General features: G+C 39.5%; 1 protein-coding gene across 1 annotated transcript in view; it reads left to right on the plus strand.

Annotated features, from left to right (window-relative positions):
- SCMH1 (Scm polycomb group protein homolog 1) overlaps nt 1–17,962 on the plus strand; it is a 130,288-nt gene that overhangs the window by 34,064 nt on the left and 78,262 nt on the right. The window contains exon 7 of the mRNA XM_044667986.1: nt 704–947. Coding sequence (XP_044523921.1) covers nt 704–947 — 244 coding nt within the window. The remainder of the gene's footprint in view (nt 1–703; nt 948–17,962) is intronic.

Genomic DNA, 17,962 nt, shown 5'->3' on the forward strand with positions numbered 1-17,962 from the left:
TGGGAGTGGGAGTGGGAGTGGGGAAAATGAGCAAAGGCAGGGGAACTAGGGAAAGTAAACCCAGAATAGGAAACAGAAGTAGTCCAATTTGGTTAAAATATAGAGAAAATGGATGGCACTGATATAAAATAAAGTTGAACAAAAAGATTAAAGCCAAATTGTTCATCAAATGTCTGAGTCAAAGGAGCTTATTCTTTATTTGGAAGACAATAGTGAGTCCCTAAAGCTTTGTATTAATAGTGATCATGGTATGTAAAAGAAGATGACTCAGCACTCTGCCTCTAACCTTGACCTTGAGGAAATCACTTTACTAGATTTTAATTTCCTCATCTGTAAAATGAAGATGATAATCCCAGGCCCTCTCTACCTCACAATGCTATTGAGATGACCAAGTGAGATAATAGCTCTGAAAACAATTTAGAAACTCTTAAGAGATAAATATGCAAGATGTTTTATTGTTACAGAGCCTATAGAGAACACCTGTTCTGGAGGAATGGGAAGAGGCAGCCAGGTAAACAGTGGAACCTAGAGCTGTTCTCAACATGTGATGAGTTAGGCTGCTAATGTTGCCATTTTAGACTTAATCCACATCATAAATCTTACATAGTTGCCTATGACCACTAAGTGAAGTAGACACAAGTTGCTTGACTTACACACCTTTTATTTCCCTTTCTGTGTCTGTGTATTTACCTTGCTTATTTAGGAGCCACCATCTCCATCTCACAACTTCTTTAAGTTGGGAATGAAACTTGAAGCTGTGGATAGGAAGAACCCACATTTCATCTGTCCAGCCACCATTGGGGAAGTCCGAGGCTCTGAGGTCCTTGTCACATTTGATGGGTGGCGGGGTGCCTTCGACTACTGGTGTCGCTATGACTCCAGGGACATCTTTCCTGTAGGCTGGTGCTCCCTGACAGGAGACAACCTGCAGCCCCCTGGCACAAAAGGTAAGAACTGCAGGTGAGAGGCCCGTGGCATGCTGCCATTATGGAGACTGAGATGATATAGAACTGAATTGCAGTTCTAGATGGTCTGTTTTGTCTTCAGTACATTCTTTTTGTCCAGGGAGATGAGATAGCATCTTAGACTCACAAAGGAGCAGATGGACAAAAAAAATCAACTGAGGCCTGAAGGGCCACTAAAATCTCTCTAGCTTAGTGTTTTACTTCCTCACTTCTCTGCTGACATAGTTTATAGTATGAGTGGCAGCGACTCTGTAGGTGTACCTTGTTAGCCACTGTACCTTTCCCATTATAGCCAATGTTTCTGTGCTCAGTATTCATAGACTTGAACTTGGGGCTGCTTCTGGATCAGGAATGAAATAGTTGACTTTGTTGTGAGGGGCTTGAGGTGAACCTCCTGGGTTCGGGATGAGTACCCTTTGCAAGAATGCAAGACTCCATAACTTAGCTTAGAAATAAAAACAGAAATGTGTTAATTTGGAATCCATGTTGAATTTGGCTGCGAGGGCAGCATAGATGGAAAGCTGCCTCCTAGAAGACCACACTTCTGGGGTCTTTATACTCTTTACAACAGGTGATACATGACTTGAAGAGGGTATGCACTCAGACACAAGTTGTAGGTGGGGGAGTCAGTGGTGTCTTATGTCCTGAAGACATAAGGGGTGACCTTCATACTTTAGGGGACAACATAGGTTGTCTTAGATACAACCTGAAGGTATCAAAGCATAGTCTGGAGTTGTATCTCAAAATCCCAAGAGGACAGTTCTCTCAGGGAACTTTCCCTTTGATGTAGCAGGGTCTTATCAGGAGTTTTTTGATGTTTTAGGGTTAGTAGTCACAAGAATGCAAGGAAGCAAAGATATTTTCCTGCTTATAGTTTGGTCTGAGACACTTCTATAATTTGGTGGTATAATGTAAACCTAGAATCCCACATCAACTTGATTTGAAGGAATTAATAGTCATTATATAATCTCTTTTTGTTTATGTAGTGCTTTTTAACTTTTTCCAAAGTACTATTGAGGCTGGGCAAAGAGGAGAATTAAGACTCCTGCCCTGGCTGGTGGCCTGTTTCCTAGCTTACTTGCTATGACTTTGGATGAGTCCCTTTTTTATAGGCTAAATCTGTAAAGGGAGATGGTTGGAATAGATGATCTCTAACATCCTTTTCAGATCTAACCTATGAATTTATAAATTTAGATATAAGGATAACATACTGTGTCCCTCTTCAGGATTTCTAGGTCATTTGGGAAGCAAGAGTCATTAGGAATGAGAGATTGAGGTGGTGAAACATCCAGACTCAAGTGTACCAAAAGCCACCTTCTATGTTTTGCCCAAGGAGACTGAAGGGAAAATGAAAACATTAGAAGTATAATAGGCAAGAGATTATTAATTTTCTTGTATTTTGGCATAATTACACCATAAATTACACTGTAAACTTGAACAAAACTGTCTGGACTAGACTGGAAGTTGGTCCCATGGGTTGATTATGCTTTTCTGTTATAGCTTTAAGCAGTGTTTATGAAGGGTTAGCCCCTGGACATATGCCTCTAGTTAGCACAGGAAGGATCAAGCCTCACATTCCTGCAGGTGTCCAAGTGTCTGGAGGCTATGCAGAGAGAGAAGGCTTAGAGCCTTCCCTGGCCCCTAGGCTGTCAGTGCTCCCTGCCCTCCTTAGTTTGCTAAAACAACAGTCTCTCCTTTACTTTCAGGGAACACCTTTGGGCACAGGAAAACCTCTGTTCCCTGAAAGCCCAGGGTCATTAAATGTCTGGTTTACCAAAGTTTAAAGAGCCCATGCTGTATGGCCTGGTAGTGGTGCTTTGGAAGCCTGTCTGTACCAGGAACCATTCTTTTCAGATTAAAACAGATTCCCTTAGCCAGGAGGTTGGTTATTTAACTTTCTTTGTAGGAAAGGCTGTGCAGTGCTAACTGTTAGACTCCTGAAGTAGCCATGTACTATTCTCCAAATGGGGAGCAACTGCATATATTCAGGGGGAGGAGGAAGGCCCTGTGTCAGTGCTTCCAGAGATGTTTCTTTTGATATCTTTTTTCTCATTTGTCTTTTTCTCTGTCTGCTGCACAGAATAGATCCTATCTTTTTACCAACTGTGCTTGGATTTCCAGCATAAAGTTCCCCCAAATCACTAGGCCTAACCTTTCAAATATATATGTGGACTTCTCTGCAGACAATATTTCCAGACCAAGACCTTCAGACATCAGTCTAGCAGCTAGGCCATTTGTTTCAACAGTGTTCCCTCCTCCTTGGTGCTGGCCTAGAAAAGAGTGACAAAATGTGGAAAAAATGTTGTTACTCAATTCAGCCGGATAAAACAAGATACTGCTCTGTGTGTGTGTTTCCTTCTCTCATTCTGTCGCCTTTTTTCCCCCTCCCACCTCCAGTTGTTCATTTGAATTTTTGACATTTTGCAAGTTAAGCTGAAGTTGTTTTCTAGTGCAATAAATGCAGGTCCTGAACCTTTCCTTAAAAAATGTTAAACTAAGAAAAACAAAAAGATATAAAAAATATGGGGGAGGGCAGCTGGGTAGCTCAGTGGAGTGAGAGTCAGGCCTAGAGACAGGAGGTCCTAGGTTCAAATCTGGCCTCAGCCACTTCCCAGCTGTGTGACCCTGGGCAAGTCACTTTACCCCCATTGCCCACCCTTACCACTCTTCCACCTATGAGACTATACACCGAAAAGTACAAGGGTTTTAAAAAAAAAAAAAGAAGAAGAAAAAAAAATATGGGGGAAATGAGCATGTCTTCAAACATCTGAAAAGCTAGCATATGGAAAAGAAAACTTCTCTTTGGCTATTAAAGGCAGACCCAGGATGAATGGGAAAAAATTGCCGGAAGGTAGTTTTCCAAAATGAAGAAGAACTTAGTAATAAAAAGAGCTCTGACATCTTCTGAGGTATCAAGTTTCTTTACACTGAAAATGTTCAGAGGCAGGAAGAACTTTTCAGACTGCTATGGAGTCCAGTCATAACTCAGGAAGTTAGATGATTCTAAGGTCCCAGCTCCAGGGTTCTGTGATTCTGTGTAAAGAACTTGTGTGGTCCCACTGTTTATGTATGTAGAATGCATTTTTAGCTCCTCAAGTTCCATGCTAGTTTTATGGAAGGACAGAGGTCTGTTAGAAGGTAAATTTTATTAATTAGCATTAGAGTTAATTTGGTTGGTATTAATGAAGTTAATTATACTAGGATTTGGGTGGTGAGCATAAAAATGACAATAGTAAAGATCTAGCTCTATCTTCATACTTACAAGTAAACCTGTAAAAAGGCTATGTAGCTCCTTCCTTCTTTTCCTCCCTCTTTTTCATTCCTTCCTTCTTTTTCTCCCTTCCCTACGTCTTTCCTTCTCTCCTCTTTTTTCTTCCTTCCTTCTGTCCTCTCCCTCTATTCTTTCTTCCCTTCCTCCTTTTCCTTCTCTTTTTTCCTTCCTTCCTCCCTTTATCCTCTCCCTCCAAGTTTCTTTTCCTTTTGCCTTCCCTTCTTCCTTTCCTTCCTTTATCCCTAAAAAACAAAAAAAAATGTTTTTTAATTTTGAAGGCCACATAGATAAAACAATCCACAAAATGAGGGGAGATATTTGCTTCATTCCCATTTCTAGGGCTCTACATGTACTAGAGAAAATTCATTTTTAGAAATCCAGTTAAATTCAATAAATTTATCTTAGTGGCTTCTATATCCCTGGCATTAAGGCCTGTGCTGTGGAGGATACAAGAGAAGTATGCAGCATAGTTGCTGTCCCTTTTGAATTTATAATCCCCAACTAGAAATGGAAACAGCCAGAACAGAATAAAAAAATCTTTGTGGCCTGAGCAAGAGTTGAAAATTACAGATCCCATGTTGCTATCCACTGGGGCAGTGATGGGCAAACTACAGCCCATGGACCAGATGCGGCCCCCTGAAATGTTCTATCTGGCTGTGCGACATTATTCCTAATCTGATGAATACAATGAGTAGGATACAGTACAATGAAACTTCCAAAGAATTGCCTTAGAAACAGACTGACAGATGAGCATTTCCTTTCCTTTGGCCCCCTCTTTAAAACGGTTGCCCATCACTGCACTGGGGGCTTTCCACTTTCACTAATTACATGTTGCTTAACTTAACACAAAATAAACAAATATATTCTATGCTTCTATCTCTTTACCTGATGAATTCTTACTTGTCAGTTAAAGCCCAACTCAAATGCTACCTCTTCTGTAAGGCCTTCTGACATACTACTCTCGTCCCTACCTCTTCCTTCATCAATAATAACCTTCCTCACATAGTATTTTATTTTTATCTCTCAAGATTCACTTACATATTGTGTATTAAAAATCTTTGCTTATGGATTATCTCCTTATTAGACTGTGTACTTCATCAGGTCAAGAACTATGATATGACAGAAATTTTGCATTTGGCCAAAATGTTGAAATTTGTATAGGTGCATGTGTCCAAGGGTGGTCCTTCCATATGAGAAGAATAGCATGAGCAAAGACTTGAAGATAAGTTTAAATAGTTTGGGGTAAAAGAAGACGACTATCGGGACCAAATAAGAGTTTTTGGTTTGTGAGTTAGTTTTGGAATAAGAAAGTTAGTGTTGGATTATAGAAAGCCTTAAAAGCAAAAATGTGGATAAACTCAACCATAATGGTACTGCCATCTTAGTTTTATAAGTATGTCAAATGATCAACGTGACATGAACTCATATAGCAATTTTAACTTATTCTGACCTGAGTAGTGGATGCCAGTAATGTATAGAGGGGCATGAATTCCATCTTTTGACCAGAATCTACCTGGATGGCTACAGCTACTACCAGTTGTCTGAGAGCTGCTGCAAGAATGTATTCTGCAGCTGCTGAACAGCCTCTTTAGGGGAGGGAATTGACCCTCTAGCTGGGAAGGAAGCCAGATGAAAGGAAAGAGGAGAGAGAATGTCTAGTTTCCCAGCCTGGAGCTTAGTTTTCATTTGTGGAAGGAACTGTGCTGAGATGCTCATTCTTTCCATATATGAGTATTTTGAGTTGGCTTCCCTCACAGAGTGCATGGCTACAGCAGGCCTGTCCACTCTTACTCTTCACTTTTATAGATGAAATATGGCTGAGTGGATATACCAACCCAGATATACTTTCAGCATATAAATTGTTGCTTAGACATATGCACATTGAGTTATATGCTCAATAATTACATTATTGAGTTATATATTATATAATTATATAAATTATATTAAAAATAAAAAAAAATTTTTAAATCAATAATTATTCTGATTGGCTGTATTTTCCCCTGCAACTGAAAGGAGAGCCTATGGTAGTCTCCTCATGTGCCTCACTCTTGTTTTAAACTCTACTGACTTCATACTGTGTAGTTAATATCCCTGTAAAGCTACTTTATTAAAGGGGATTCAGACTATTCTTTTGAGACCCTCACCTATTGGTCCCTAAACACTGGCATTAAGAATAAGCAGCCCTTAACTCTTTCTTCCAGAGCTTGTTTGCCTACCATTTGGTTTCACCTTTCAGTTCAATTTAACAAACATTTATTGGGTCTTTTTCTATGCAAAGCCCAATGTATTTTACCTATTCAGCATTCTGTGTTGCTTGGCTGTCTTGTGTATACCAGCCTGATTTCAGATGATGAGAAAGAAGAAATTGAACTGAGAGAACTAAACAACTTTATCCTCTTTCTTTCTTTTGGTAAGTCAATAGTAAATGCCTGAGGCTAGATTTGAATTGAAATCTTTCCTACTTAAAGCCCTACACTATCCACTGTGTCACTTAGCTATAATAAAATAGGTCTAATGACAGAAAGGTCCCATATATAATAAAACATTCATAGCAACACTTTTTATGGCAACAAAAACCTGGAAACAAAATGTGCACCTAAATCAACTGGGGAATAGCAGAACAAATGTTGGAATGTGAATATGATGAATATCATGCCAAAAGAAATGACTTTTACAAATTCAGAAAAGTATGAGAAGACATAAGTAAGCTGATGCAAAGCAAAACAAGCAGGCTCAGGAAAATATATATATATATACATAACTACCATAATATAAATGAAAAATAACATGAAAAGGTAGCCAAGCTTAGGCTTGTTTCAATGACCACTTGATCCTGGAGAACAGATGGTTAAGAAATACTTCCTTCTCTGGACGGGAAGACCAGAGCTAGTCATAGGTGTGGAGTGGTTTGTAGACTTTCAGATGTAGTTGTTTATGCCTTAGTTTTACTGAACTGTTTTTACAAAGGATTTTTCATTTTTGGAGGGGACAATATATGGAAAAATAAATATAGTGTAAATGCTTAGAATAGGTGACCTGATTTGCTGAGGCTATGCACAACAGGAATTCAGGTCTTGGCCTGGAGTGCTGGGCCTTGAATTCAGGAAAATCCAAGTTAAAATTTATCTTCAGATACTTACTGACTTATATGGCCTTGGGCAAGTCACTTAACCTCTGTTTGCCTCAGTTTCCTTAGTTATAAAATAGGAATAATAGCAGTACCTATCTCACAAGGTTTTTGTGAGGATCAAGTGAGATAATATTTGTAAAATGCTTAGCATAGTTCCCAATAAATAGTTGGTGTTATATAAATGTTAGCTATTTATTGGCTAACTATAAATCCTCAACTCTGTACCAGGTACCTCAGTTTCACATTTGTCACATTTGTTCAGTCATTCAGCCATGTCGGACTCTTCTAAACTCCATAGACCTTAACACATCAATGCTATCCATAGGGGGTTTTTTGGGCAAAGATACCAGAGTAGTTTGCCATTGTTTTATCCAGTGGATTAAGGCATGCAGATGTTAAGCCTATGCAGGATCACATAGCTAGTAAGTGTATGAGGCTAAATTTGAATTCAGTTCTTCCTGCTGCCGGGCCTAAAGCTCAAGCCACTGAGCTGCCTCCTCAGTTTCACATACATACAACTAAATTGATATTTGAACCATTCTCAACTTAGAATAAATGCCTTACTGGAGATGTTCTGCTTCCTCACAGCATCTATAGGTTGAATAGAAATTGATGACTTAGAGTCAGGGACCAGAATAATGTTATCTAGTGGTATGTAGACAAGAGCCCTAGACTTGGAACCAAGCAGAACTGAATTTGAGTTCCTTGATCTGTTACTGTGTGTTTAGAAGCAGGTCTTTATAAATCAGTCAGCAAACATTTATGATATCCGCTTTCTATGTGATCTTGGATAAGTCATTTTATCTCTCTGAGTCTGGGTTTCTTTATAAAATGAGAGGATTGAACTAGGGCTTTTGTGGTCTCCTTTAGCTTTTGATAATTTTGTGATTAAAAAAAAAAAAAAGCTTAAAAAAAATAGAACTAGCCAAGCTAAACCTGCTTATGTTCTAGACACTGTGCTAAGTAATGACTATACACAAGGAAAAGTAAAAACAGTACTTGTCTTCAAGGAGCTAACAGTCTGATGAGAGAGACAACATGTAAACAAGCATATACATGCAAGATAGATATAGGGTAAATTGGAGATAATCTTAGAAGGAAGGAAGGTATCAGTCAGTATGGAAGTCGAAGATAGGGTGCAACTGGGAAAGCCCATTTGGAGAAGGTGAAATGGTAGCTGAAATTGAAAGGAAGCTAGGAGACAGAAGGGATGAGCAAGAGCATTGCAGATGCAGAGGATAGCCAGTGAGGATGACTTGGCATTAGAATCTAATGAGAAGAACAGCAAAAGGCCAATGTTGTGGGATCCTAGAGTACATGAAGGGGGAGGAAGTTATAAGGACTAAAAAGACAGAAAGGGACCAGGTTGTGAAAGGAAAGTTGTGAAAGGAAGGTTGTAAAAAGTCCAACAGAGGGTTTCACATTTGACCCTGAAGGTAACAGGGAGATACTAGAGTTTATTGAAGAAAGTGGTGACATGTGTCAGTCTGACTAATGAAACTAGAGTGAGGTGATTTAGCAAGGCTTTATTGGAGAAAAGGGGTGGGGGGATAATGGAAGAGAGCAGCAAGGGGGAGATCCACACCAGTAAAGATGGCTGCTGAATCTCCACCTGAGTGGGGAAGGGTAACAATGGGGAAGAGTGTAACCTCTTATGGAGTTGGAGGAATAGGGGGTTGTCGGGAATGAGGTCACTTTCATTGCCTCTCTTGGTTGCCTCTGGACAAGGTGAGCTACTTGAATTAAGTTCATTGGATGTTCCTGAGAGGGTGGTCTCTGGGGGCGGGGGTTGGTTCTCAGTCTGATGCTCAGCTGTACAGGGCAGGCTAAGGAACAGAAAGTTCTGGTGTTCAGGTACATGTTATACAGGTGCTGCTAAAGCTTGCAAGTGTTGGGGAGGGGCGGCATCTGTCACCATAGCCTGTCAACATGGTTAGACTTATCCTTTGGGAGATCACTGTGGTACTGAGTGAGAGATGGTACAGAGTAGGGAGAACCCCCTCCCCAGAAAGTTAAAGCAATAATCCATGTGCTAGGTGTCCCAGGTATTACACTAGGTTCTGGAGGACACAAAGTCAAAAAGCATGTTAAGGGGGCACCTGGGTAGCTCCATGGATTGAGAGCTGGACCTAGAGACGGGAGGTCCTAAGTTCAAATCCGACCTCAGACACTTCCCAGCTGTGTGACCCTGGGCAAGTCACTTGACCCCTATTGCCCACCCTTGCCACTCTTCCACCAAGGAGCCAATGCACAGAAGTTAAGGGTTTAAAAAAAATGTAAAAAAAAAAAAAAAAAAAAGAATGTTAAGTAATTCCTGCCTCTAAGGGGCTTATATTCCCCTTACAAAGAGAAACAAATACATATATAATGTATACAAAATATTTGGTGGGACAGAGAGGAGCACTTAAAACTGGGGAATTCAAGAAAGACCTCTCATAGGGGTGCTATTTGTATTATTGGAGATTCAAAGAGTAAGACCACCTAGATCCATATTCTGCATCTGATGCTTACTTTCTATGTGACCTTGGATGAGTCATTTTTCCTCCCTGGGCCTAGGTTTCTTTATAAAGAGAGAAGATTAGATTAGGGCTTTTGTGGTCCCTTTAAGCTCTTTATAATCTTATGGAGGAAAAAAACAACTTTAAGAAAAAATAGAATTAGCTAAACCTACTTGACACTTTTATCTGTAAGTGCAATACATTACAGTATTTGCTTAGTTGTTATCTATGAATATGTATTATGGATACTGTATGAGATTCTCTGCAGAATTTTATATAACAGAAAAGATGCAATCCTTTCCCTTCAGGGATATCAGTCAAACAGAAAACACCCATCTGGAAGTAGAAAATCAGAAGTAATGGGTTTTGCTGATCATGAGTGAGCATATTGTTCCATGATATCATACAAGGTTGTGTTGAAGAAGTGAGATTGAAGAGGGAGGCAGAGGTGGCAGATGACTCTTCATGATCAGTTTATTGAAACCCTAACTCTTTAGATAAAGAGGCTAAAACATGAGATTTCTAAGTGTCTTTATGGTGGAGTAGTAAGTAGTTAGACTTGGAGTCAAAGACTTTCAAAAAATTGTAATCTGGAGAAGAGAAAACAAGTATTTATTGAGCACCTTATGTGCCAGGCATAGTGGGATAGCTAGGCACTGGGAATAAAAGTGCAATGGATATAACAAACCCTGTTTGCATTCTAATGGGATATTCTAAATGAAAATATACCATATACAGGGGCAGCTAGGTGGTTCAGTGGATAGTAGCTCAGTAGGTGGCTTACTAGGCCCAAGATCAGGGGGGACCTGTGTTCAATTCTGCCCTTAGGCACTTTCTAGCTGTGTGACCCTGGGCAAGTCATTTAACAGCATTTGCCTTACCCTTATCCTTCTGTCTTAGAGTTGTCACTAGAGTTTAAACTGAGTAACAGAGTCCAAATGCAATATATACTATATATAGCATAACTATAAAGTTAATGAGAATGAATGTATACAAAGTAGTGAAATACAAGGTCGTTTAGGAGAGAGGGCACTAGCTGTTTTGGGAGTTGAGGGTGGGAGTGTGGAAGTAGTTGAAATGCTTCAAGCAGAACATTGTGTTTGAGAAGTGTCTGAAAGTAAGGGAGGGTCTTTCTAAAGTGGAGCTAACAAGAGGAAGACATTCCAGGGTAGTGCCAAGGAGATGGAGTGTTGTGCATGAAGAGCAGACAGAGAAAGCCAGTTAGGCTCAATTGAAGTGTGCAGGAAGGAAAGTAATGTACAAGGAACACGAAAAGTAGGTAGAAGCCAATTCATAAAGAACTTTAAAAGCTGGATAGTTTATATCAATGATGGGCAAACTACAGCCTGTGGGCCAGATGCAGCCCCCTGAAATGTTCTATCCTGCCTCGTGACATTATTCCTAATCTGAGGAATACAGTGGGTAGGATACAATACAATGAAATTTCCAAAGAGTTGCCTTAGAAACAGACTGACAGAGGAACATTTCCTTTCCTTTGGCCCCCTCCTTAAAAAGTTTGCCCATTACTGGTTTATATTATGTCAGAGAGACAAGAGGTAGCAACTGGAATTGGTTGAATAGGGAGCACGTGGTCAGATCTGTGTAAAGGGAAAACTACTTTGGCATCAGGTGAAGAATGGACTAGAGTAGGGAGAGACCTGAGTTGGACTGGTGCAGAAGCTGTTAAAGTAATCTAGATAAGCGATAATAAGGACTTGAAACTGGATGGAAGCACTGTGAATAGAGAGAAGGGCTTGCTAAGGCAGAAATAGCAAGGGTGAGAAGAGTCCAAGATCATTTTGAGGTTACAAACCTGAGAGCCTAGAGATAGTATCCCAAAAGTCTTAGTGCATGTTTAATCCTTAATAGCTTAAAAGACTTTTGAGATACTCCATATTAATCTGGGAGTCATTTGCATAGAAATGATCATTAAATCCATGATCATTAAATCCAAGTAAACCAATGAGGTTTCAGAGAGAGTATAGATGGAGGAGAGAGTCTAAAACAAAACACTGGGGGGCATACATACAAAATATGTGATATAGACGGTGAGCCTGTAAAAGGGACAGAGAAAGAGAATTCAGAACGGTAAGAGGTGAACCCAGGAGAGAGAAGTATCACAAAGCCAGGAAGGGTTGGTCATCAGTATCAAATGTACCAGACAGATTGAAAAGCATTAGAACTGAGAAACAAATGGATTTGACAATTTGGAGATTTGAAGAGAGCAGTTTCAACTGAAGATTCCTTATTCCCTGCCCTACCTCCCAACATGATTATAAACTACATGCACTTTAAACATAGATGTCCAACTCGGAAACCTGTGTAATTCTTTTTATGACTATATCTTAGCTTACTTGTTTTAGTATCCCCAGTGCCAAACTTAAGAATTTTTTCAGATTTAAGTGCTTAATAAATGTTTATCAAACTGGATTGAATTTGGATACATCCCACATCAAACCAAATTAATTTATTTTCAGTATTTATTTATAGCCTGTCCTGAGTGTCCTCTTTTCCTCCAAGTTTCTCTTCCTGATTATCCATTTCCCTCAAGATGTCATTTCTCCAGGATGACTTTGAAAGGTTTATTAAATATGCCTCAAACATATATTCAAAAACCTTAAGCAACCTTCTTGTGCCTTGTGGACATGTGGACTTTTGAGAACAGACTTAGAAATATACCATGAATTAATAAATGCCTAATGAGAGATATCTCACTAAGACTAGCAAAGTTGACTAAATCCTGATAATATTTAATTGTAGAATTTCTCCTTCACTCTCTCAATCAAATACTTTCTCGATATTCCTTTCTTTTTCTCTCACTGTGTTTTTCTCTCATTCTCTTTCCTTCTTTCTTTTGCCTCTTTTCTGTTTGTGTGATTTCTTTGATATGAGTCATGGGTACTAAGTAAATATTATAGTGTACTAACTCACAAAATGAAGAATTGACTGTAATTTTAAAAAGCCTTGGGAAAATTACATTTGAGTGGGAATGGCATCTTATCAATCTCTCTACTTTACAGAGGAGGGCTGGCATGTTGTGACCCAGAGACAGAATTGGCTTATTTCAAGCTTCTCATTGAAATTCATAGAATCATAGACCTTAGCTAAATCAGAGGGCTTATAGGTTCCTGGAAAGATGGGTAGGGCTAGAATCAGAATAGCCCCCAGTATCCAACAAAAGCTAAGAAAACCTGTCAGGGCCAGGACCATGTTCATTCTCAGTATGTGGCATGTGCCCTTAGGCACAGCTTCATGTCTAGCATTTTGCATACATGGTCATGGGGCAAGCTATAAGAAACAGGGCTTCCTACCATACAGGTCCAACCATGATGTCACTCCCTACCCAAAAAACTCCAGTGGCTTCCTAATTGCCTCCAGGATCAATTTCACAATGCTCTCTTTGGCACTCAAAGCCTTTCATAACCTAGCTCCCTTTTACCTTTCCTAGTCTTCTTATATCTTACTTCTTGCCACTTAACTTAGGGGTACTGACCTCCTTGCTGTTCCATGAGCAAGTGTTTTCACTGGCTGTCCCCAGTGCCTAGAAATACTTTTCCTTCCTCAACTCTGTCTGACTTCCCTGACTTCCTTTAAGTCCTAACTAAAATGCCACCTTCTAGAGAAAGCCTTCCTCAACTCCTCTTATTTCTAGTGCTTTCTCTCTTTTAATTATTTCCTATTTATCCTGTATATAGCCTATTTGTACATGTTTGTTTTTTTAGGCCATGAACTCCTAGACTGTCTTTCACTGCTTGTATCACCAGCTCTTAGCCTGGTATCTGGCACATAAATTGGTACTTAATAAATGTTGATTGGCTGACTGACTGACTGAATAGTGTCAATAGTGATTTATAAATTATTGTTTTTTAATAATGTCCTAGAGTGACACCAATCTTTTCATAATAATAATCTATTAGGTTGTTTTAAGCTATTGCTATGTGTTGCCCTCAACACATCCCCTTATTTTTTCCCTCAGATTACATGTCAATGCAATTTTTAATATTTATTTTCTGACATTTTACAATTCATGTTCTTTCCCTCACTTCCACTGCTCCTCAAGAAAACAGTTATATAAGTTGTACATATATTATCATAATAAACATTTCCATGTTTGTCATATTGTGAAACAAGACATGTATTGCTTATACTAGAGAAGAATTCATGGAAGAAATAAAGTGAAGAATGGTATGTTTTGGACTGCATTTGGACTCCATCTGTTCCTTCTGTGGCAGTGGATATCTTTTTTTCATCGTGAGTCCCTTGGAGTTGCCCTGGATCCTTGCCTTGTTGATAATAGTTAAGTCATTCACAGTTGATCATCATATATTATCATTGTTACAATATACAACATTCTCTTGGTTCTACTTGCTTCACTTTACATCACTTCATATAAGCCTTTCTATGTTTTTTTGTGATCATCTTGTTTGTAATTTCTTATGACATGATAGTATTCTGTTACATGCATATACCGCAGCTTGCTCAACCATTCCTCTATTCATGGACATCTCTTCCATTTCCAGTTTTTTGCCACCACAAAAAAGCTGCTATAAATATTTTTGTACAGGTAGGTTCTTTTCCCTTATCTTTAGTTTCTTTGAGATATAGACCTAATAGTGGTATTACTGGGTTTAAGTTATATTCTTGAAGTATAATCCCACATAGTTCTGTGGTATATATAGGCATCCTTTGGAGAGTTCTGGCTATTAGCCATAAAGAAAGAACAAAGTTAAGCTATGTATGTGCTCTGAACACTCTTGTCTTTAAAACAAATTTATATGAGAGAGAAACTCAGGAAGAATAACTTAATTGGCATTAAGTATCCTTTTCTTCTCACACACACTGGTTCTGATTTTGTGAAATGCTGTCCAGAGCTCAGAAAAATAGTCTCAGTCCATTTTCCCCATTTCCAAACTCCCTCTGGTTAGGAATTCCATTGCTTCATGTTTTTCTAAGTGAAATTGGGCTCTCACATTGATATACTCTTCTGGTCAGCCCCATTCTTTCTCTTTTTTCAGATTGGGCAGGTATTGGTTTTCCTATTTATAGGGTAGACTAGCTGGAGGAGACTTTGTTTTAACATGATACTATGATGCAGTTGTGTCCCAAGGCAGTAGATGCACAGTAGATAGACTGCTCAGGAAGACCTAACACTTAACTATCTTTTTTGGACCCTGAGCAAGTCATTTAATCTCTGTCTGCCTCTCTTTCCTCATCTATAAAATGAGTATAATAATAGCTCCTACCTCCTGGGGGAGGGTCTTGTGAGGACAGAATGAGATACTTGTTAAGTGCTTTGTAACCCCTAAAACACAGGATAAATTATGGTTATTATTATTTGTGTTCCTTCCCAAGCAGGCTATAATCTGATCTCTCATCAGCAAGTCAACTTCTTCAAAGATAAAACTTCCTGGAATGATCGTGTATCTTATTGTCCCTGGCCTAAGGTCACCCATTCCTTCAAACTTCAGGCAGCAAACATCTTTTGGAGTTGTTTTTTCATCCTGAAGCTTGAGGTTATTTCTTCCCCATAACTCCCTTCTCCCTTTTCTCCCTCTATCTCCTGTATAAGTGGAATTAGCTCATCCTCATTCATTGTTAGACTCTAGCCATCAGAAATAATGTCACCCCACCCAGCTTAGTAGGGAGGGGAAGATTAGTTACCCACATGTGACAATAAGTAACAAATCAAGAATAAGGGACTGCCCTTTGGGCAGTCCAAAACAGTGTTGAAGCTGCCATTTGTCCACTTGAAATCGAAGGTGGATGTAGGAAGTGACAAAAGCTGCTATCTTTTTAAATATGATGGTAACTTCCTGTGGAGGCAATTGGCGCTTTGAACTTGGTGTTAAAGGATCTCTGGTGAGGCTTCCCTCTGAATTGTCACGTGGGTAAGTTAGGCTGACTTCCTTTCTCCTCCCTTGGAGTTTCTGGAGGCTCTACCCTCAAGGAAGCCTCTTTTGCCTCTCTAATTGTAAAAGGCCTTGTGGCTAGTAGCCTTGTTTTAATTAACCTCTGTGCTTCTTTGCTGGGGCCTCTAAATTCTCATCCGGTCTGGACCTCTGGTCTGGGCCAGAGTTTCTCTCTCTCTCTATTTCCCTACCTTCAACCTTCCTAATTATAAACAAACTTCCATAAAAGCCATCCTGACTTGGGTCTATTTTTATTTGGAATCAAGTTGATCCAATTCCTGGCGACCATACCTTAAATATCTAGTTTCCCTTCTTACACTCCCCAACATATATACTACCAACAACAATACAAACCACCTCCAAGCTTATCAACCTAGCCTGGAAAACTCAGGAGACATGAAATCTGCCTTTAGTGCACAAAGTAGTCACATTTTAGAAGCCTGGGTAGGATTCTAAAGGAAAGGATTCACCATGGTGTAGAGAATTGGGGCAGAATCTGAGTGTGGAGGCAGATCCTGCTTTATTAAGTGAGCTGGAATCTGAAAGAGTAAATTTTCTGTCTTGACCTCAGCCTAGCTGGCAGTAGGTAGCTAAACCAGTCATGCTGAGGAAAGCTAATAAAGAACACATCCTCTCAATTACCATGCCAAGGCCAATGAAACACTGCAGTGAGTGCAGACAAGATGCTAGTTTGAGAAGCTAAGAAACCAAATGAGTTTCTCTCTTTTCTGTTGTTTGGCTTCCTTGCCCTCTGTACCAGGCCAACTTCATTTAGAAAGTCCTATTGGACTTGCAAAATAAGCAGAAGTTAATCTATCAGTGTTGTTTAAGTTGTGTGTATATACACATTTACACATACACACATACTGTACAATACCATACAACATAAGTGGGCATGCTAACTCTTATGTGCTTTCTACAAATCTATTTCCAACTATAAACACTGGGAGAAGTACAACAGAGTAGAGGGTCCTGGTGAACTGTTTCTTGATCTGCCAGGGCTTAAAAGTCAAGGAATGTCAAAAGAAAGCCAGAGGCAACCTTAGGAAATTAGGGAAGTACCCAGCTGCCCTTTGTCACTACCACTGCAGATAGGTTTGGCTTTTTATTTTCCTTTTTTAATGAGGTGGAGGTAACTATGATGGTATTTTCTACTTAAGCCATGGTGTAGTAAATAGAGAGCCAGCAGTAGTATTAGGACAACCTAGGATCAATATGCCGAGCTATATACTAGCTATATGACTAGGAAAGTCATTTAGACTCTTACTATCTCACAGACAACTCTCTAAGAGTAATAGTTGCTAATCTCTACTGGTCAGCAAAGACTGAGTTTTCTCATCAAAACTCTATGTACCGGGGCAGCTGGGTAGCTCAGTGGATTGAGAGCCATGCCTAGAAACTGGAGGTCCTAGGTTCAAATCCGGCCTCAGACACTTCCCAGCTGTGTGACCCTGGGCAAGTCACTTGACCCCCATTGCCTACCCTTACCACTCTTCCACCTATAAGTCAATACACAGAAATTAAGGGTTTAAAATAAAAATAAAAACTCTATGTACCAGTGAAATCATAGATTCAAACAAAAGATGGGTATGAAAGCACACATGGATGATCATACAAAATATACACACATAGGAAGTCACTAGGCATCAGACCAACTCAAATGCTATAGAATGCCAAGTTGAACAGTTAACGATGGCTAAATCTGGGGTTAAGATCTCATTGACAGCTAGTAAGGAGAGAAATCTGTACTCTGGAACACTGGTGAACCAGTGACTTGGAGATAACTGCTGGAACAGGATCAGTTGGAAGCTGGTCTTTGAACTTAGACAAACAGAGTGATGGCAAGAAGATAGTTCTTGCCTTCCATTTCATTTGAGGTGAATTACAAGAGAGGGATTACAAATGTTCAAGAGGCACAGAAAAAAAAAAAAAAAACCAAGCCTAAAGCAGTAATGGGGCTTCTATTGTAACTGTTAAATTTAGAGTTTTTAACTAAATAGGAGAGTTCTAAGGTAATATTGTGATCACCGATTTAAAATATTAAAGCTCAAGTCAAAATGACTTTTAGCAGCTTTATTTACAAAGAGGTGGAGAGAGTAAAAGTGGGAAATTGTAAGAAGAAGGTAGAGAATTGTTTAGCCTACCACCTTAAGTGCTATTCCTATGTCTGGCTCAGCTCCAGGAGGGCT

Source organism: Gracilinanus agilis, chromosome 3 (genome assembly GCF_016433145.1).
Source record: "Gracilinanus agilis isolate LMUSP501 chromosome 3, AgileGrace, whole genome shotgun sequence".
Lineage (NCBI taxonomy): Eukaryota > Metazoa > Chordata > Mammalia > Didelphimorphia > Didelphidae > Gracilinanus > Gracilinanus agilis.